Source organism: Diadema antillarum, unplaced genomic scaffold (genome assembly GCF_040938485.1).
Source record: "Diadema antillarum isolate AM-2024a unplaced genomic scaffold, OU_Dant_1.0 seq00001251_RagTag, whole genome shotgun sequence".
In the NCBI taxonomy this organism is placed as follows: Eukaryota; Metazoa; Echinodermata; class Echinoidea; order Diadematoida; family Diadematidae; genus Diadema; species Diadema antillarum.
In genome coordinates, this window is record NW_027272037.1 from 486,229 (window position 1) to 509,426 (window position 23,198).

At 39.0% G+C, this 23,198-nt stretch overlaps 1 protein-coding gene across 1 annotated transcript in view; it reads right to left on the reverse strand.

The window, feature by feature from the left end:
* The window catches only part of LOC139745307 (CAAX prenyl protease 2-like), a 44,948-nt gene extending 23,359 nt beyond the window's left edge, over nt 1–21,589 (reverse strand). Inside the window, exon 1 of the mRNA XM_071655704.1 lies at nt 21,455–21,589. Within this exon, the coding sequence (XP_071511805.1) occupies nt 21,455–21,579 (125 nt within the window). The 5' untranslated portion in view covers nt 21,580–21,589. The remainder of the gene's footprint in view (nt 1–21,454) is intronic.
* Nucleotides 21,590–23,198: the final 1,609 nt, after the last annotated feature.

Sequence of the window (23,198 nt, forward strand, 5' to 3'; positions counted from 1 at the left end):
AAGAAGAGATTACAATATTTCTAATACAGAAAGAGTTGATAGGCAAGGTCTTAGCAATCAAGCACAACTAGACAATATGTAGGTATAACTATATACAATGTATATTTTTGCATAATGACCTGGGCCCAGTTTTGTGGCCTTACAAATAATCGTCATCACAAGCCACTGGTAATAATTGCAGCCACTAGAGTATCAAGAAAACACTCAGCTATCTGCTTTACTGCTTTCACGTTGCCATGGTGAATGCAATTACAGTAAGTCGCAATTGTCGAGAAAGTTATGTTGTTGTTTTTTGTTATTGCTGGATTGGTAAATGAAGACCTGACGAGTTAAGTGATTCTACATTACACACCACTTCGCACTACTCTCACAGAAATGGGGTATATCAATTGCATAATTAGATAAATATGTCACACCGACCAGCCTGCTGCTTATTGACCGGGGAATTATGGGGGCACTCGCCTTCAAACATTTTGCCCACTGTGAATATAATTTGGAGGACAAGAATTCATTAGGTTTGAAATTGAAGGTGCAGTTGTCCAGACAACATAGTCACTATGGCAAGCCAATCAGTTTGCACACTCAATCAAACTGACAAAACATATAGACACACAAATACACACACACTCACATAACACTGCTCATAATACCTTTGTATCCACATTAAGCAATACAGGCAGGGCTACATCATGTACCATGCTAGCCTTATTCAAAGGCAATCACACTATTATTCTAGAACTGACAATCATGATACAGTTGCTGTTTGTTTGGTGGCATTTACTCTACTTCTCAAGTCAAAACAAAATAGCATAACACCGCTGAAAAGAATTAAACTATAACTTAATCAAATAGAAGCAAAAAAATCAAACAGAAGTATATGCATGTGATGCTAATAATCACTACGAAACATCCATGGTTGTATGAATCTTGAAAGGCAGCAAATTTGATTCAACAAGAAAGCAGGAGAACGTCAGCAAAAGCAAGGCTTGACTGGACTGATGGCTTCATGGGGAATTTAGCTCACGTTAACCTCTCACAAAAAGTAGCTTTGCCTCTTATAAAAGGTACTTTTGAAATAGTACGTAGTGGGAGAAAGATGCAAAAGGGCTGAAGCCGAGCATGTCAGCCAAGGGACTTCTGAGATCTGCGACTGAGATTATTATTCATAAGCCTGAAGGAAACTTAACCAGCACACTACTCCTACTGAATAATTCATTCATTGAATAATTCAGTTGTTACTCAAAACTATCAGAATGGCTAGATTCGCTTATCAACCCTCACTGTGAAATGTACGATATTCATAAGTTTCATGGAACAGAGTTCTGCTGAATAATTGTGATTTTTGCTACCAAACCCTGGTAGCAAAGTTCAGTAATTCAAAGGCATACATTAGGACACTAAAATGGGTTTTCAACTACCAACTTGTCTGGGCTTGCCTCTTGTTGGTGGCTCGACTTTGTCTGGCAAAACGACACTTTGCTCGCTTAATACTTTAAACCAGAAACATTTGCAGCAGCATGACACTTTTCATGAATTAAAGCCAAGGCCTTTTTCGCAGCATGAAGTTTTTTGCAAATTGCAACTGTCATTCAATGCATCAAAGACATAACCTTCTGTGAGCTTCGATCACTTTGGAAAGCAAACTTTCTATTTTGTGAGGCCTTTCGGCGAATTCAGTCATATGAGCAGAAGTTTTTTGTTGTGAAGATCCCACTACTGGTTTGGCAATACCTTTTTTCACCTTCATATTACTGACAGACGAAGCGATCGTCTTCTTTGCGGTGGTACTGATAGCTACTGCGGCCTTGCCGCTTGCGTGTTTTTCTACCGGGATACCGACCTCGCCGGTGCCCGGACCCGGCGGGCCAGCTTTAGCGGGCGCCGCTGGGGGTTTGGGAGAGGCAGCCGATAACGAAAACGTGAAAAATAGTCTCTAAAGTGACTTACACTTCGACTGAGAGACTTTAAGTTTCAATATTCCACTAAAGCGCTAACCTATTCTTGAGGATCGCGCCAATATTTTCAGGGGGAAAAACGGGCATTCGAAGCCGTGCTTCAGTGCAAATGCGCCGTCAACGAATTGGGGAATCTGCGCATGCGTCAGCGGGTCTCTCTCTTGTCAACGTAATCCCTGACGGAATTACGAAGTATAATTTCTGGTTTTACAGTATCCCATGATTATTACAGCAAGGGGAGTCTGTGATAAAGGCTAAGCTTATACCAGCACACAAATTGCAGCAAACACATTTTCTGTATTCAGCGGACACCAGACAATGATTCTGGCCATCAGAACCAGACATGCTCGGCAAATCGTATTTGACGGGGCAAATAGAACTACTGGTCATAGCACTGCAAATATTCAGAGGCTATTGATAGAGTAATAGTGTAGCGGACATAATAGAACAATATCCCTCCCAACCATCCAGTGTCTGCAAAGATCGGTGTATCTGCATCACAGAATGATTTATCATTTGAGTTTTACATATATTTATTCTACTAGACTTTAAATAAAGACATTGCATGTGTGTGTGTGGGGGGGGGGTTCTGTTTTGTTTTGTTTTGTTTTGACTTTGCTTACTTTTTGTTTTGTTTTGTTTTGTTTTTTTGCTTTTATTTTGTTTCAAAACTCCTGAAATTTTTCCAGTAGACTCTTTTAAGACTGACTGTGGGAATTTTCTATAATGAAAAGAAAGGGGGGGGGGGGGGGCACTGTGTACATGAAATATTATGGTATATAGTTGCCTGTACATGGATATAATCATAAACTTCCCTTTTAACCTGTTGAAGACCAGTACCGAGTAAATAGACAGGTATCTACTGAAAATGTGTGTTATAGCAAAATCAGCTCAGCCTCAATGGGTAAAAGCAGTCCAGGCTGTACCACATTTCCAAACCCATGGCCCCACAATCCCTCGCAACAAAGTGATGCCAGCAACATTGTACATGCAGGATAAAATATTACTTCAGGACCAGGAGGGCAATTAACACCATACAACATTTACGGCTGCAACACTGCCATGGGTCTCGACTCACGAATGAATAATGATAGCTACCCAATGTTTACTTTATTCTTTAAAGCTCATCACAATATCTTGCCAAACACATCTGTACTTTTAAAAATGTGACCTTGTACTTGTGGATTTGCAGCCATGAGTACAGAGCTTCCAAGAGACATGGCTGCAGGGAAGAACATGAATATAAGAGCACCTCCCTCCTCTCCTTATTCCTCTCATTTAATGGGCAAGTTGATCAAAATAAAAGACAGAGAAATCTGAAATGGATGTGTCCGCCAGTCGCAGTTAACCCTGGAGATTTATCCAAGATTGCTTGTGAGGGCACTGCCTATTTACTACCTGTCTTTCGCTCTGGAAATATGAATCTGTTCCCATTAGGACGCAAAACTGAAGGAAACTGCAGTACGGCAACCAGTTATTACTGCTGCTGCAGCTGAGTGATGCTATGATAAAATTTAATGGCACCAGATTAATATGGACCAGCATAACAATACATCTTCGGAGAAACTAAAGGGCAAAAATAGCTATCAATAAACATTCTATACCAAATGTGACTCACAACAATGGTTTCAGGCGAAAGTCGCAAGAGCAAATTCCCTCCTAGGCGGGGTACAAAGATTTTGACCATTATCTTAGTCAATTTTGGCTTTTTTGAGAAATAAAATTTTTGATAAGTTTTCTACATCTACACTAAATGCCATGGCATAAGACTAAGTTTTTCATATCGAAAATGGAATTTTAAACACCCTGTATTGGATTGCACTCGTCAGTTTCGATCTTCTTACGAACGCCGCGCCAATATGCCCAGTGTTGCTACAGCGCGGTGTCTCACGTGTGATTGGCTAGTGCCATCATTTGATTACTCACAATTTCAAACATTGCCTTGTTTATTTTTTATTCTTTTTGTTTTTGTTTTTGGGGTTGTTGTTTTTTCGCCCTCAGTGAGCTCAAGTCGTTTTTGCACAAGATGGGAACTAGACTTTCGGGGTTTTTTTTCCTCAGTTGATTCATAAGTAGCTTTTGAGATTACTGTGAGATATTCTGAACTATCAAAACCTAATTAATACTGCCATTAATATGACACAATCTGAATGAGTGTTGAATTCTCAACAAAGATGAACAACAGCAAAGGCATTTATTCAGGTATAATTTAAATAAAATAGATTTTCGCACCTCGACACAAAAACTTATAACTCTTGTGTGTGAATGTGTCTAGTGTGTAATGCCTAACACCGGAGGGGATGGCATGCTTGATAATGCACACAGCTGAACTGGGATAAAACCTAAGCAGTCTATTGGATTCAAACATAGCACTCCATTTGTTTCAAAAGCAGAATTCACTACAGAGACAATAATGCAGAATATAATATGACCTACATAGATATCGATGTGCAAATGGTCAAAATGCTGTCACGTGACCATCGTAACAAGGATGAGAAACATTATATTTCCAGGGGCAGATCCAGGAATTCTGTAAAGGGGGGGGGGGGGGTGCAACTAATATTTCTGGTGCCACTTTCGGGTTTCATCTCATTTTTTTCTTTTTATTTCTTTTGTTTTTAGCGATAAATAAAGGGAGGGCGTGCACCTCTTGCGCCCCCCTCTGGATCCGCCACTGTATTTCGCAAACATGTCGTAAACTGCATACAACCGTGAATATATCAACAATCACATTACACAAAGTGGGTTATTCAGAGGGATGTCTTAATTAAAAGTCAACTGCTGCATACAGTGCGACAGTGCAGCGCTAACAGTATGAGCATCTTATGTGTCCACATCACGTCCACCTGACAACAACAAAATGCTAATTTGGAAAAGCCTAGCATTTTGTAATTATCATAACAGAAAAGGTTTGTTAATGCATTCAATGCAAAACAATGAAATGGATGTTTCCAAAAGTATAAACGGATGAGTGCCTTCTAGTCACCTAACCTACCCAGGTTCATTCTTTGTTTGAACATGAATCCCACAAGTTGTTATGTCGGCAAGGTTATGCATTATGTCGCCTTGACGAGTGAACTGCCTTTAGAAGCAACTGAGAAAAAAAGAAGGTCATTTGTCAAAATGTGCACATGAGCTTATGACAAACTTGGCTTATTTGAGTCCGCAAAGGTACATATAATCGAGAACCAGAAGGGCTTTATTGCAATTTTTAGGGATATTGAGTTATTGGTATCCTTTTTGAGAGCATTATGATGTCAATTCTAAATTATTTCATTTTCAGTAAATTGTTAAAAGTCAAAACCACAGGGGCTCAATTTACCCTATATTTGGAGCAATGCTTATTAATCTACCCACATTTGATTTTCATAATAAACTTTTTATTTCATCAAAATTCATTGTTTTGTTTTGGTTTTTCTGCTCATATCTTAAGACCACAGTGGCACCCTTCTGGTTCTTAGCTGACCAATTTTATGTAACTCTGTCTAAACGACTGCTAGAGTCTGCTCCCTGCGGACATTAATCACATGTCATCAGTTTATTATTATTTTTTTCTTTTTGGTTGCATTTTTTTTTTAAGCACTAACCTCCTTTTCATTCCTGGCAGATTGTGACATGCTAATCATCACAGCTAAAAAAAAAAAAAATAAATAAATAAATAAATAAAAATAAAAAAAATCAAGAATGCTCTAAAGGCCATTGCAACTGGCAGTCAGAGGAGGACAGAGACACCAGCGCACTTTCTCCTATCATCTAGCGGCTCTCCCTCGTTACCATGGTTACTGGAAACCAGACTCACTGAGGAATAACATCAGACAGAGTGCCCCCGAGAAAGAGCAGGAGTGCACTGCAATGCGAGTCGATATCAGGCCACTGTCCGATCCTGAATTTTTGTCTTCTCGACCTCCTTGCCCTCCCCGTCTCGTATTTCTCCGCCAAGCTCTCTCACACCTCTACCCATCATCTTTCCTTGCTCTATATACAGGTATCTCTCCTCTTTTCTTCCTCCATTCCCTCCCCTCGCCCCCATTATTTTTTCTCTTACTCCCAGAAAAAGTCATCTAGCCCCTTCCATCCATTTATGTAGCTAGAGAATGTTCTGTCATTTACCTCTGTTGACTACTATTAAACTTTACAATTTAAGACATCATAAGTCATGATGGTATAGTATTGGTTGAGGTGAGGATTCAGCTTTTAACACCTTACGAGATATTTAGAAACCCCTCTATGAAATATCAAAGAGCATACAATTCTAGGGGAATTGAAAGTTTATTTGATGAAAATCAGTTCTGAAATGACTGAGATATCCGAAAACAATGTAAAACAAAGAGATCCTTATAAAATTGGTGGCCTGTCACATCTTATCAGGATTGCTTTTTTGGATATCTCTAAGAATTTTCTCTAAGAATCACATATTCTATCATATTTCATAAGAGGTTTCTCATTATCTCACAAACACACACACACACACACACACACACACACACACACACAAACACAAACAGGTGGAAATCTGCAGCCCCATCTGCATCAAAACTGTACCATCCCTTTAAAAGGTGATCTAGATGCTAGATGTACCCGTACCACACATATATTCCTCTGAGAAGAGGAAAGTTCAGGCAGAATGTATACAGCGAGTATGCTACCCTTGAAAACACCATTGCCATATTCTGAGGGATGGCGAGGCATACGTTTAGTGGGAAAATACCTTTCCTGCAGTGAATTTAGTACTACAGTAAGGGAAAAACCAGTATTTTTCCTTGAAACCTGCAGTAATTTTGGCCCAAAACATGACAAAACACCCTCTGCTGCCAAAAGTAAAAGTTGGGATCTCTGATGCAGTACTGGGTTTGATCTTTAGAAGGAAAAAAATAAAACAAAAAAATATCATCAGCTTTGTAATGAATACAAAATATTTCAATATAGTTCAAACCAATGAGCTATTTATCAATAATTCCACAGAAACGAATAACTTGATAATAGGAAAATTTCAGAATTCCCATCAGTTAGAGTGTCCATGAAAAATACAATTATGTACACTGGTAACTCCCTCTGGAATGTGCATTGAATGATTTCCGTTTTGATAAAAATGCAATAACATATTCATTCATATAGTGCTCTTAAAAAAATTGGTTTCACAGTGCTACGCCAAGTTCTTGTTGATTCCCCGATACATGTATGATGAAAGCAAGTTCAGTAAATCTTTCTGTCTATTTCTTTCTATTTCTCTTTTGCATGTGAGTTTCCATTTTTTTAAAAACCAATTTTAGCAATTTTCTTTGTCCTTTAATCAATGAAACTATACAATTTTAAATGCATCACAAATACATTAAGTATGCCCTGCATCACACTACCTTGAAACCTTTTCAGTCGTGTGTCTGTATGACAAAAAAAAAAAGGTGCAATTTATAATACGGAAAGATCACCAACTGCATTATCTTCCACAGTCTCTATCTTTATGCCTACAACCCATCTTTCCCATTAGTGCATCGCATACAAAGTGGCCTATTGACGGAGGGTATTGTTCGGTGCTCAACAATACTCTTGCTAATTGACCCCCATCCCATCATGGCAATGAGTCTGTGTGTGTTTCCATCTTCAACAAAGGACCGATCTACATGTATCACCGCACCCCCCCCCCCCCCCTTAACTATCCAATCCTATTCCTGTGGGGAAGGCAGAAGGTTACCAACCACTTCCACTACCACCACATCCAACCAGGTGAAAACTCATTTCGTTAAATGCAATCTCGCAATTTTCTGGTCTGAGATGGAAACTGCCCCCGTGGGAGGGCTGATAAATATCCCACGGCCAATTCATGACGGCCGCTGTCAGCGAGAGCGCGTGTCACCTTAGAGTGAGCTATACATACAGATATACACCCGCAGAAATGCATACGTGTGGCAATTTATAGTCTGGTCAATATTCACGCGATCCTTTATTTGTGCGTCAAATATGTCTGGATACCATCAAGGCATACAACGCAAGTGGATGGAACTATCAATAGCTGTGGCAAAAACACTCAATGGGCTCGTTTGAATAGCATCACTTCACCCAGAACAGTTGCCATGGCGATTAAGCCTCTGACCGTACTTTGATGTCACTGCAGTGGACTGTTCCATTAGATTCCACTTATGCATTGTACATACAATTTTTTCTGCTGGATAAACAGTATTACAACACTTACTGTATTTTCTGCCAAAGAAATTAGATACTGTTACCATCAAACAAATACAGACATCAAGATTCAGAGAGAGATGGACGGGTCAAAAAGACTGCAGACATGTGTTCTAACTGCAATATTTGATCTAAATATTTTTTTTTTTCACCCGTGTTTGTTGTTGTCTGGTTATTTGCTCATATTTGAATCCAATTATATTTCCTGAACAAAAAGCAATAACATCTGCAAAACTAATTGGTGCTCGAAAATCTACGGAAATGTAATGATAATAAACAAATACATTTCCAAAATGCATTCATGAGCAAGGAGCTTTGCAACACGGCACAAACTTCACAATTCCCCTGGTCAGAATAACACAGTGAATATTAAACAATACAAGGATGTGGTTATGCAGCTACTCAAGGTGGGACTTCACAATGATACTGTTGTCCTGCTTTCCATGTAATAAAATCCATTGCTTTGCTTCATATTACATCCCTCCATGAGGTTTAAAAAGGCAATGATTAACAATACTTCAAGTTTGAAAAATCCAAGCTACAAGGTCCTACATGTGACTACTAGCTCTGTGATATCTGCTACATATTAAGCTATAACCAACTAGGGTTTAAAAAAACACACACACCAAACGCCGCAAAAAGAGAGAAAATCTGTGAAAGATTAAATCTACATATTCTGCATTTCCCATAGAAAGTTGTGTCAGAATAAGCCATTCAGTAGTAGCTTGGTGATATTTCTTCACAGTGTTTTTAACAACAGCATAATTCTCAGAACTTTTATGGGCTAAGAGTGTTTGTTTGTTTTTTGAATGCAGTTGAACATCAACATCCGAGACAGTCAGCAACAATCAAGTTTCTGCACATGCATCACCACAAACAGCATCTTTAAGAAGAGCAAAAATACATGGCTGACGGACCACGAAGACTGCAAGGAATGTACACTATACAATGTATTACAGGGATGGTACAGTATCAGTTAAAATGGGACTTCAGGTTTCCAACATTTTTTGATGAAATATTTTGAGATTATGAGAAAAATCTTATGAAATATGAAAGATCACATAATTCTAAGAGATATTCAAAGTTTACTGGATGAAAATTGGTTTTTAAATGGCTGAGATATCCAGAAACAAAGCAGCCCTAATTAAAGGTGGGATCTATATTATATGTACTTTTTATTAAGATCACATTGTGTTACTTTGTTTTAGGATATCTTAGCCATATCAAAACTGTTTTTCCTCAAATAATCTTTGAATTCCTTTTAGAATTGTATGCTCTCTAACATGTCATACAGTGGTTTCTAAATATCTTGCAAAAGTTAAAAGCTGAATCCTCACCTTGAGCAACCAATACTATACCCTCCCTTAAATGTGTCAAGTTTCCACCAGCATGCAGAATGTGCTATTCAAAATACAATGTACCTTGGCACACTAAACCAAAAGTACAAACATAGGGCAAAGACAGTCACTTGAATCTATTCCAAATCATCATGGCTGTTCATACACTGGCTTTGAACCAACTGTTTTTGAGGGACAGACAAATTCCTGTAAATCAGTCGCAGAGACTAGTCATCAGACCTCGCTTTCACACATACCAAGAGTGCTTAATTTGAAACATGATTGTATTGAAGCATCACTATAGATTCATGATTCAAATTATCAAGCATTCTTTCCTGTCAATGCAAACTGGAATTGCAGAGGGTGATTTGAATCGTAATTCCAATCTTGTTTCAAATGATGGTCTGGAGGTGTTTTCCAATAATTCACCAGAATTATGGAACAAAACAGATATGTGAACGGATTAACCTCCAAATCGTATTTTTGGGGGGCAGTGCTTGTGGTGACCTTTCAACCACTTCAACCGAAAAAACACGCTCAAGTGCTCACACTGCAGTTAAAGTGCGGGCTACTTAACCGCTCAGTAGTGATTGATGGGAACTTTGAAGCCAGACCTCCTCTCCTTGCTCTGAAATTCAAAACCGCAGAATCCGCCAAGCCTTCCTCAGCCGTGTGAATGGACAATCACTCGAATCCTATAAATTCCTATTGTGTTTGTACTTTCAGCATTACCAATTTTATGTTTCTTGATAGGTGTGAAAACGACCAGAGTATCTGCAGAGTGCGAAGTTGCACCTGACTTCTCAGGGTTTGATAACCTGGGGGGGGGGGGGGTCCTGACACCAAGAACCACACATCAATGAGAAACTTGATTAGCAGAAAGGTACAAATCTGGATTCAATATTCACCACAGCCTTGCCTCACTCCATAGCAAATTCACCACGGTAGACTGTAGTTTGGCTAATGACGATCAGCATGGCTGTTGCGATAAAACATGGGACGCATGAATCTCTACACAGAGCTCAAATCTCCTGCTCACTTCAAAAAGGGAGTCCTCTTCACACATTTCCACTTTCTATCTAATGATCACCTTACGACAGAAGTCCTGATCTGGTTGACCATAAATTCTCTTCCTTTGATGCTCTCATATCTCTGTGCTCAAGATGAAAAAACAAGAGACCCGCGGGTCTAGCGCTCACCCGAGTATCGCAAGTTCACCTTTCGCGCAGTCACTAATCTAAATTATTCACAGCTCTACCAAAATTTGACCAGGCATTCTCAAGTAGAAGATGAATGTACAATAAGGGCCCAAATTTTTTAAGATTCCTTAATTTGGGGGGATTGGGGCCCCCTGGGGCCCTCTGGGTGGGGCACGGTGCTCATTTTGATAAATTGAGATCCTGACCCCCTAGGGATGCTACTTGCCAAGTTTGACGAAAATCCATCATGAGGTTTTCAGGAATAAGATGAAAATGTATAATTCAGGCCCCCATTTGGACCTTCCCAACCACCCCCCCCCCCCCCACCCCTGCCCCCAAGAGGGGCACCCCTGGATCTCCTATGAACAAACTTGAAACTACAGTCATCAATGTACTCACTCATAGTATTATCTTAGTTCTATAACTTCTGATTCTAGAGAAGATTTTTAAAGATTCCTTCATTTTTGGGGTGTGGGCCCCCCTGGGGGCCCCCTGGGTGGAGAATGGTGCCCATTTTAACAAATTGAGATCCTAACCCCTGAGGGATGCTACCTGCCAAGTTTGGTGAAAATGGGTCATGGGGTTCTCAAGAAGAAGATAAAAATGTACAATTTAGGCCCCATTAGGACCCCTCCTTACCCCCTCCCCTGGGTCCCAAGGGGGGCACCCCTGATTCTGCCATGAAAAACTTGAAACTACAGTCATTAATGTACTAACTCATAGTATTAACTTAGCTCTATCACTTCTGGTTCTAGAGAAGAAGATTTTTTACAGATTCCTTAATTTGGGGGGGGGGGGTTTGGGCCCCCTGAGGACCCCTGGGGGGCCCCTGGGTGGGGCATGGTGCCCATTTTAACAAATTGAGTTCCTAACCCCCTAGGGATGCTACCTGCCAAGTTTGGTGAAAATGGGTCATGGGGTTCTTAAGAAGAAGATGAAAATGTACAATTTAGGCCCCATTAGAACCCCTCCCCACCCCCTCCCCCTGGGTCCCAAGGGGGGCACCCCTGATTTTGCCATGAACAAACTTGAAACTACAGTCATCAATGTACTAACTCATAGTATTAACTTACACTGTAGCTCTATCACTTCTGGTTCTAGAGAAGAAGATTTTTACAGATTCCTTAATTTTTGGGGGTTTGGGCCCCCCCCCCCCCCCCGGGGGCCCCCTGGGTGGGGCATGGTGCCCATTTTAACAAATTGAGTTCCTAACCCCCTAGGGATGCTACCTGCCAAGTTTGATGAAAATCGGTCTTGGGGTTTTCAAGAAGAAGATGAAAATGTAAAAAGTTTACGCACGACGCACGACGGACGCCGGACGCCGGACGAAGGGCGATCGCAATAGCTCACTTGAGCCTTTGGCTCAGGTGAGCTAAAAAAAGGGACAGATATTGAAGCTCGCAGAGAGCAATGAATACATTGTATTACCAACAAAATTCCAATGATATTTTCACGACGCTGCTCTTTAAAATGACTTAAAATGAAACCAGTGCAAATGTGCGGGAGATTTACAACTGTTCAAGAGAAAATCAGCAAATTTTATTCCCTCTCATAGAGGGTGCCATTTGATCTATCCCTGGATGCATGCACTGTGACCCACATTTACAGGTATGAATGACAGAGCTAAATTTAGATGCAATTTACATCAGACAAACACACACACACACACACACTTGCACACACTCACACACACACAGGTAAAGACGGCAACTGCAAAACTGGTATCCACTTTATGAATACAGTTAAAGGGAAACTCAAAAATGTAATAACAAAGTGTATAGGCATATACCCTGTGCTTCTAGTCATAAAATCAAGAATGTGTTAGAGAGAAAGTGTCAGTATGTAATATTTCAACCTATGAAAATCAAACTATAATCAATTAAATATCTTCCCAATTTTCTCCTGACATGGATATCCTTGGTATAATAACAGGGAAAAAAGGGTACCTGGCAGGTCTTGTCACAAGTGTTGTTTTCTGTAAAAGGAGTTTTGAATAATAAGGTATGTTGTACAATTAGTCCACATATCTACTGGGCAGTCTTTCACAGCCTAGCAATAACATGAAAATTATCAAGGCACTAACTATCATAATCTCAATTTGCAAATAATATCACCACAATCCATATCCCATGACAGAGGTAAGATCTGGACTCTGAATGTGAAACTTGCCTAAACTTTTTGCACCCAAACACTGCACACCACAATATTGCATTAATACCTCGAGTGTAGATAGTGCAAACCTTCAGCCAAAAGTCTGGCCCATAAACCACAAACTGTGTTCAAAAGCGGCCGCCGCGCTGATTAGCAACACATGTACGTTCAGCACAAAAAAAAAAAAACATGTTTCCCAAATTAGCATGCAGGTTTAGCACAGTCTGGCCGGGAACTCAAATGAGTGAGATAACTCTGCCATCACCTGGTATAATCAGAGGAATTACAGCACAAATTTGGAAATGTGCAGTGTAGCACCTGCTTTTTGGGGGCAAGCCAGTGGAACGTTTTATAATCACTGTTATCATTATTCATATCAACCCACCAGAAGTAGAGTTCTGACTGCATGCAGTGAAAAAACACACAAGCACACCATAATTACCAAGCCTACACCTGGTGCTAAAAGAGGTTGCAAATTCAAAGCAGAGAGAGAGAGAGAGAGAGGGAGAAAATTCAAATTTCTCCTCTGTTCAAAAATTGTCATAAGCCTTTGTTCTTTATAGATGAACTTCTTCTCCAGAATCTTAGAATGTAGACAAACTAGCTGAAAATAGCAGAAGGAAAGAAAAGATATATTGCATATGCTCTGAATGTACTGATAATTCACAGTATATCGTCAGTATCTCTCACAGTGTAAGGCTATCAAGCAAGGCTAGCAAGAAAGTACATCTACACCTTAACGAGGTATAAGCACCGAGTGTATGCAAAATTATGGAAGAGCACATGACAAGTGTCAGGTCATGTGGTTTATACACCACAGAGCGGTGGTTGGTATTTTGCGACTGGATTCATGCACCAATGTCGCATGCACAATTCCTGAAAAGTTTGAATTACCCCCCTAAATATCATGGCATTTTGTAAGGTAATTGTGAACTTCACATTTCAAAATGCAGTGTGATTTACTATGGCATTTCATGGTAAGTATGAAAGGCCCTAGTCACAGCAAAAAGCATGGTAAGTTTCTATTGTTTCTTCATCAGAAGAACAATGGGGGAGGGGTGCACGCAGAAAGGAAGGAGGGGACATTTCAGTATTCACAATAATGTAATGCCATGAAGCACATGCTGGGCGTCATGTCATTAATCATACATTGATGGCGATATGTGGGGATGACATTGAGCTCGGCTCTGGCAATCATAATGAAAGGCGCTCCATATATCGCCATAGACTATCGGAACCAAAGCAGGCCATGCATTAACTTCACCAGAATGATAGACTAGTGCTCACCACAGATTAAAGTACTTAACAAACTGCTCACTGAGAGAATCATTCAAATTGTAGCAATGTCTTATCGACTCAAGTAGAATTTCAACAAATGGTCTGTTATATTGAAGATGAATGATATCCTGGTTTAACCTGCAGTTACAGCCACGGCATCAGCAAAAGCATGTTCAAAAGAGATTAATCAAATTCTTCAGAGAAAATCATTATAAACGATCAAGCACTGATACGAATGCAAATAAGAACTGAAAGCAAGGAGTGATAAAAGAAAATCAAAACAAGACAAAGAAAGGAAGAATGCTTTTATATTTGTATCAATGATAAAAGTCATGTAACAGACATCACGCAGTATCCTTCAACATCTGTATTGGTCATATGACTGCAATGTTACTGGTAAAATATTTCCACATTTTTTTTTCTTTTAAAGGCATCTTTAGAATACATTTCCTCCTTGATTCTTATTCAAGTTCTGTAAAAAAACTTATACATTAACCACCAAAGACAAAGGACTTGGAATATCATTTTGTATTATCTTCATGAGCCAATGCCGCTGAAATATGTACTACTAAAAAAGCAATCAAATCAAAAATATATCTACATTGTACCTAGTTTTCCTTTCCCCTAAAAACACTTGGAGAGACATTTTCTTTATGATACAAAAATGTTGCCAAAAGTGATTATATGTCCACATCTCTGTTTGCATAGGGAAGAGCAGGTAAACTAAGTAGACACTTAACAAGCTGGGAGCTGAAAAGTCTCATACCCATTGTGAGGTGAGCTTAGGAATAGAATACTGAGGGCGTCAACTAGTCATACACAATAAGCAATAGACGAACATAACTTAGCATTAGTTAAATGCTATTATAAAAGCAATTCATGATTTTAACGAGTACAAAGGTACGATATAAATATCTTGAACTGCATCTTTTTGTTTGTATTTGGGAGATTTGTGAGGGTGTAATATGTGATTTCAATGACACAATATTATATAGTACATCATTGTTTGCATCTTTTTAGTTGTTGTTGTTGTTGTTAATTTCCAATCACATTCTATATCTGCCAAAGGCAGGAGCATGATTTGGCAGGTAACTAGCCCAATATTTCCACACTGTCCCAAATTGCCCATTTACCAACAGGGTGAAGTACCTGTAGTCGTCCGCACAGAACGTTGGAAGGCAATCCTGGATGAATACCCAGCACGCATACCGAACTTAACCACACCATCAGCCGCGAGAGATACAGGCTCAAATTCGTGTTTGCATCCCTATCAAGATCGGGAGCTAGCCCAGTTACCCTTCTCAGCAGTCACCTCCGGGGAAACGAGAAGTACATGTAGTCTCACTGTCAAGATTAGACATCCCCTTGTTTGGTCACTAAGGTTTTTAACAAGGAAGTTGTAATCCTACTCAAGCCAGATAAATGGCTTTGATAAGACAGATGATCTCCATGATCAAGTGTCTTGATTACTCAAGTGATAGGCCTATAAACACACTCTGCAGCTATGGTACTGCACACACAAAAATTAAAAAAAGAAGAAGAAGAAGAAGAGACTGAGAGTTTCATATTAACCCACTGAAGACTAGTCCAGAGTATACTCGGGCAGACCTGTGTCTATGGGAAATGCGTGTTATAGCAAAATCACCCTGTCCTTTTCACACAAAAGCAAATTTTCAGGGAAGGGGCAAAATAGTAGTAAAAATAATGACTTACCCTTTATCTCTAAAAGTTCCAGCCCCACCAGATTCACAGTCACTTGAAAATGAAATCATTGTATCATATTTGAGAGCTATACGAGTGTTGGACCAGCGTATACTGCAGACAGCATTTTCAACAGAGATCTTCCTTGGATGCGATGTTATGAGAAATATTTATATGTTAAATTTGTATTTTACTTATCTTTAACTTTATATTTAAAGCTCTAGCCTTCCAATTTATTGTGTGTGGTGGCGGGAGGAGGAGATGTGGTAATATCCTTTATCAGAAACATTGCAGAATATAGTTTTGTAATACTGCATCACAATTTCCAGTATTAACATAGTTTGGTAAAAGGTTATTTACACAGGGACCAAATTTACAAACGAATAGTACCTCACCTTTGAAAATGTCATAGTTGGACAAGTATGTTTAATTGTTGATGAAGGCTAGGGGTCCACTTCAAATGGCAAAGGCAGCAATACGATGCAAACAAGAAGCCCAAAGGGGTAGTATAGTGCACAAAAAATGGAAAGAGCCCCAGATAAATCAACTTTTAACCATGCAAAGGAAGCTAATGGATGCAATCATAGTATTGTAAGTCTTGGGTTTAGAAGCACCATGTTTAACAGGAGGGCAATGAATTATTTCTGAGCATTACTGTGCACAGTACTTAATATCCCCCTAAATGAAAAGAAAAAGAGACCGCAGTCACATCGACACTGTATCACATACTGTTGGCATTAACGGATTGTGCTTACACACCACAACTGTCAATGTGGACACATCAACAGATAAAAAACCCCAGCTACACTAAGATTCTAGTTTTCGTTCTCAAATGGTTTCATCCTGTAATCCATCAAAATGTCAGTATATAGCAGAACCCAGGAGAGCTCCATCTAAAACATACACATGGCAATCTGCATCCCCCAAGTCAACAACCTTCAAATATTGTTAAAGGGATACTGTAAAACGAGGAATGTTCGCATGCAATTTAATTTCGCGAATTTCACGAGCGCCAAGATTTGCGAAATTAAAATGCACGCAAAATTCTTGTCTACACTATATGCATTGAACGCCAGTGGCAATTCATGAAAATTTCATGCCACAAAAAAGGCCGTCGGCTCCGATTCACAAAGATTTCAGGCCGCGAATATGTCATGTTTTACAGTGGTGTACAAGTAGTATTGGTTGAGGTGAGGATTCAGCTTTTAACTTTTTGCCAGCTACTTAGAAACTACTTTAAAAAGAGCATACAATTCTTAGAGGAATTCAAAGTTTATTCGATAAAAATTAGTTTTGAAATGGCTTAGATATCCCAAAAGAAAGTAAAACAAAGCGATCTTAATAAAAGGTGGGTCCCACCTGTTATTAGGATCGTTCAAGGATATCTCGGCCATTTCAAGACTGATTTTCATCAAATAAACTTTCATTTTCTCTTAGAATTATATGCTCCTTCATATTTCATAAGAAGTTTCTCATAATCTCTTAGAAGAAAATTGTCATAAAAAAGCAGTGGAAACCTATCTTAACTGAAACTGTATACCATCCCTTTAAACTTTGGCACACTAGCAATTTGCGTTTGAAATGACAGGGCACATACATTGTACATATCCGTTCCATGTTTCTCTCCTGATACAAAGTTGTATCGTATTGTGTAAAAGTAAAGGAAATGAACCTGGTATAAACAAGAATGAATGTTCTCTGGGGTACGACTACAGATGGCACGCAAGACCAATCTTGCTTTAACATCGAAGCAGATACTCAGGGTGGTCCACAACTTGAAATTTTAGCATGTTGCAAGCTCAGAATCTGAGAATATTGCAGAAATTGAATATGCGCGGAGCGCACACAATGACTACGTAGTACTCAATATTTTGCTGCTTATCTCTCTTTGTGCTGCTTACATTCAATGTTCTCTCTCATGTTTTGCACACAAATATCTAAAGAATCTGGTAGTTTGACGTTTCTAATTTATGCACATGTTTTGCACATTTTTGAATACTTTCCTTTGAGCTTGTTGCAAATTCTTGAGGATGTTGCATAGCATGTTGCTGGCTTTTTAGGATGTTGCACAAGAATTTTAGCATGTTGCAGCAACATGCTAAAACCCCTCATGGACCACCCTGAGATACTGGATGAAACTTTAGAGAAGCTTCAAATGGGTTGTGAAAAATCTCCTGCCAAGGAAATGTCCATTCAATTTGAATGAATTACAGAATTTAATGGTCTAATTCCATTTCTTAACCCATTGAGGACGGACTGATTTTGCTACAACATGCATTTCCCATAGACACCTGCCCGAGCATTCTCTGGACTCGTCCTCAACGGGTTAATACAGTACATGCACTTAACCTTGAACGTTGACTGAATTAATCCCTTGCAGCAGCCCAGGAGAGCTATGCTGGGGTTGAGGTGTCCAGTGCAGATCTAGTGACAGTGACTGTGGTGATACTTAATTTTTGAATTTCCAAACAATATAAATATTCAAGTAACAACCAGGCTTCCAGAAAAGAAAAGAAAAGAAAAAAACTCATAGGGATAATCCTATCATGAATGATGAAAAAAAAAAAAAGTTGATGGGTAGCATTCACAACTGGTGATAGGATTGTGTTCACATTCTGTTATTTTGTACAATTTCTTAACCCTTTAATAGTGTGCATGGGAACTTTGGACAGTGTGTACAATGCTATGCGGTTTTCTGTGTCAATTGGCACGCAAAGCACGTAAAGGGTTAATAGAGGCTACCCATGGTCACAGCACGGCTCAAGTGGCCTTACAGCTACCGTAGCCCATCTCATATGGCAGGCTATATGACATGAATTGACATAGCTGGTTCTCTCATTCTCCCTCTCCCTCCAGGTATTGAGTACGAGTATAATTCCAGGGCTACAGTGATACAGTTTTTCTTCTCCAGTGTTTACAAGCTATTATCTATGCTATTATTGCTGAATAAACCATGGACCTTGTAAGAAAAATGAAATCATAATGAAAATTACAGCAAGTCACAGTGATACAAAAACACACCAACTTGCCTGAGGCTACAATATGTATTAAACTTTACTGATGGGCTAGAGGGAAATGCTTGTATATATGTATAGGATATTTGCCCAACTGCCTATAGGTAGTATTTAAGCAGGTAGGACACATCTTTTCTTGGCGATTTCCTGCAATTAGAAGTATCATCATCGTCAGATAATGGGTCAAATGGATTAAAAGTGATGGTCCCAATGCATCATGCTGAAAATTTTCAAGAAATGAATATCAGCAGTCAGCAGTGGGAAGGTTTTCACAGATTATGACGCTGTTTAAAGGCATAATTTACCATTTGCAGATGACACAAAAACCCAGCATTAGTGCTTTAAAATAGCTCTAAAATAATGTGAGTTACAAGTAGGGATAGAAACAACTACTGTATATATTGGAATCCTTATAATCGATGTTAAGTACTGTTAAATACGCTAAATGTGAACAATAGTTATAATATCTAAATGTTTCTAGACTAAACCGTTTACAGTTATGGTTTATTGAGAAAAATACGGATATCTCTCTATATTTTAGGCTTTATTGCAAACATTTTATATGATAGGATGTTTTGTGATACAACAGATCTACACATATGAATCAAATGTGATATCTTGATTTTTTTTTTTAAAGTCACTCCTCCCAAAGGTAAACAGGACCTTTAAAACAAAATGTAATAATTGTGCACACGTGTGAAGACCACTCCCTCCCTTGGCATGCTCACTTCCCTTAGAGACGTCTGCTCTCTGGACCCTATACAAGGAAGTGAGCCAGGTGAAAGTAAAGTGATCGTGTGCAACGCACGGCTGCTGGAACCTGCTAAGAATCTATTGAGAATCACTTCCTGATCCAAGGAAATTCATTGTATACCCGAATTGCGTGCTAGGTAACAAACTGAAGTACGTTCAGTTGGTCATTAAAGAGTGCATGTCAGCTGAAAGTTTAGATTGAAAGATCTGACGATTCATTGCATTTAATAGTTATACCTACATAAAGCAAGATATTTCACAGCATGAAATTTTCACTAATTGCTGCTGGCATTCAATGCATAAACTGTCCTATACACTGTATAGTGTAGACAAGAACTTTCATGTGCATTTTACTTTAGCAAATCTTGGTTCTTGTGAAATTTGCGAATCTTGGTTTTCATGAAATTTACGATATTAAAATGCACATGAACATTTCTGTTGAAAGTATGAGAGTACAAAACTCATTATGGACCTTGAGGTTTGACTAAGTATCAGCAAGCTTAACCAATGGCAGTTGATAATTTAGAACTCTTCTCATCATGATTGCTGTAATAATGGATTTTTTTTTTCGCGCATTTCGCGACACCAGAAACTAAAAATAAAAGCACACAAATACTCTTGCATGCCATATGTTCCAGTAATTAATGTCCTAATTCCATGGAATTAAAAATATACAAAATTCATCTTGCCCAGCCTAGCACGAAAAATTACTCACATTTTGAAAATATCCACTTTTACAGTACAGACAGTATTCAATGGCAAGGGTAGTGAACCCATCCACACACATACATAAGTGTACACTTGTACTGGTCTATGTACAGACAACATCGACAAGATTTGGTAATAGTAAAGACACAACAGAATAATCATAAAGGATTGATTACGAGTAAATCAATGCATACAGCAGGGTCTGGCGGGGGCACTATGCATGCATGAATTATGTTTGTATGAAAAACAATTTCTAATACATCTGGTGCAAACAGAAGTGGGGTGGATGTCCCAAAAGGAGCTCTCTCTTAATCACTTTATGCCTACAAATTGTACACTATCACAAAAACAAAATTTCATAAAAATTGTTAGATCTTGACGGGCACATTATTCTATTAGGCCCTAGGGGATCTACTAGTACTAGACTAAATAACAAGAATCTACTTATCAATCTAGATCTAACGTTAGATTACTTGGGTTATCGACTTATCGGTTAGGTCCTAAGGCTAAACCATCATTCAAATTGCAGAGGCAAATTGAAGGTGCAGGTGTAGGCATATGATGTCTCAATTTAAATCATTAATTCCAATTCAATGATTTCTTACATAAACAAATACATCCACACTTAACACTTGCACGGTTAAATCTGGTTTACACACACGTGATATGATGAATGCTCTTCTTTGCAACAGCACTAGCAAGAAGGTGGTATGTAACGTACACAGCCCAGTCGCTGTAAGTAGCACAACGTACAATTGTATTAACAGCGTCTGGTCGGGCTAGGTGGTATGGTATAAAATACAGACACAGCTGCATCAATCGTTTCTTACTGCACGTTACGGCAGGAAATCGGGTTCAATAGAATCGGCTACTCTACTCCACAACTAGGAGCTAGAGCATTTCACTAAAAAGTGCTATGATTTCTCGTATGAATGGTCTGCTAACATTTACAAATGTGGCTCCTGATCATGCTGATCCTGTGATGCAGAATGCCGTTCACACGACCCAGTGCTCACCGCGAGGTCTCGGCGCGGCGGCGGGGTAAACGTGCCTGCCGCTTGGGTGTACGCGAGGCCAAGCTTCCGTTCACTTTTGAGTCACAGATGTGTACTATTTCCCCGACTCTTTCCACAAGATTCCTCTTTTACCACATTTTACGAGACATTTGCCGTATACTATACCTTGGAAGTTCTCTCTTCCATACATACAAGCTCCCGACGTAGGCCACAGCAAGCATTAAGCAGCTAAAAACTGCTTTCGTTGGTGTCAAGCACGGGAAGGCAATGTTTCCTATGTACGAAGCCATCTTTCCACCATACCGACCAAGCCAGCGACGGAGCCGATTACACTTGTGTTGTATGCTACTACAGTACACATTCACAGCTGTGGCTTGCTAGTGATGTGTATACGTGTGTGTGCACACATGTAACCGGAGGGCCAAACCCCAAAAAGTCGCTTACTTAACGAGTGAGTTGCACTCTCTCTACAAACTAAGTAAACCATGCTTATTTTCAAGTTTTTATTGTAACAAACAACATTCCACTGGTCTACCTCAAAAAATTTGTTGCGAAAGCCTCCAAATCCAAGATGGCGTCCAAGATGGCCGCCATATTTACTGAATTTGTTATTTGAGAGATAGAATTTGATTGAAAAATCAGATTTCAACAAATTTGATGTCATGTGAAATAGAATAAAATTTTCTACAAGTTGATACCATTTTTGTGGGTTATTGTGATAAATGGATTGAGATTTTAAAGAAAAAACACTCATTTTTTGATATTTTTCTGAAAAAAGGAAAATCATGAAAATGCTTGATTCAGCATAAATCAGAGAAAGACTGAAGGATTATCTTGAAACGTTTCAAGAATTTATTTTGACATATAATTAATATTTGAAGAAAATTTGGGGTCAGTACCGTTTTCGGTTCAGGAGTTATAATGTCTCAAACTTGAAAACTCACTATGTAAAAATGGCCACTTTAGTTGTGACAAGACCTTGTTGGTCGTAAAAAAAGCCTGCGCGCGCCAAGACTACTACACGTACCACTGGCACTGGCGCTTGTAGCAGTGCCAGTGGTGCGTGTAGTAGTCTTGGCAAACGCAGACTTTTTCTTTGACAAACAAGGGTTTGTGCCTGCAAACTAACTTTTCATACCAAGTGGTAGATCAGGTGATGCTGATTGCTATTATTTCAAAGTAGTTTGTTCTGAAGCAGATGAAATGAAGCAAAAAAATATCTTTCAAATAGAGGTAGAAGCTTGAAACAACCTTGCTATAGAAAGTTTAAAACAAAATTTGGATCAATCACTCAAAAAATTCAAGACTGCAGGCCATCAAAGCTGACATAGTGTATTGCGCCAAAGTAAATGTATCATTTCGATTTTGATACAATTTTGTCTGTTTTGCTGTCTATTCATATGGTTTTTATATATTCTCAACATTTTAATGCCATTTCAAACCATCTTAGGTTTTTATGGAGACATTTTTCAGAATGCACCATGAATACTTCTCTAAAAAGTTTGAAAAAATAAAACTAAAAATGTTTATGAAAACCATGCACAAATTAACATCTTTCCCATATAATCAATATTTGGAGAAAATTGGAGGTCAGTATTGTATTTGGTTCAGGAGTTATAATGTCTCAAACTTGAAATCCCATTTTACATAATATGTTATTTACACGCATCTGTTCCCAAAGACGTCACAGAGGGTCAAGTCCAAGATCGTGCTTACTTTTCGAGCTCCACTCTCTCTATAAACAAGGCCATACATAATATTAAGCATACTAAGCAATGTTCCGTAAGTACACCTCAGTAGATTTGTTGCAAAGTACAGATGCGGTCCAACAGGGCCGCCATTTTATTGAAATTAACATTTCAAACATAAAATTTGATAGAGACATTGGATTGCAACAAATTTGATGTCA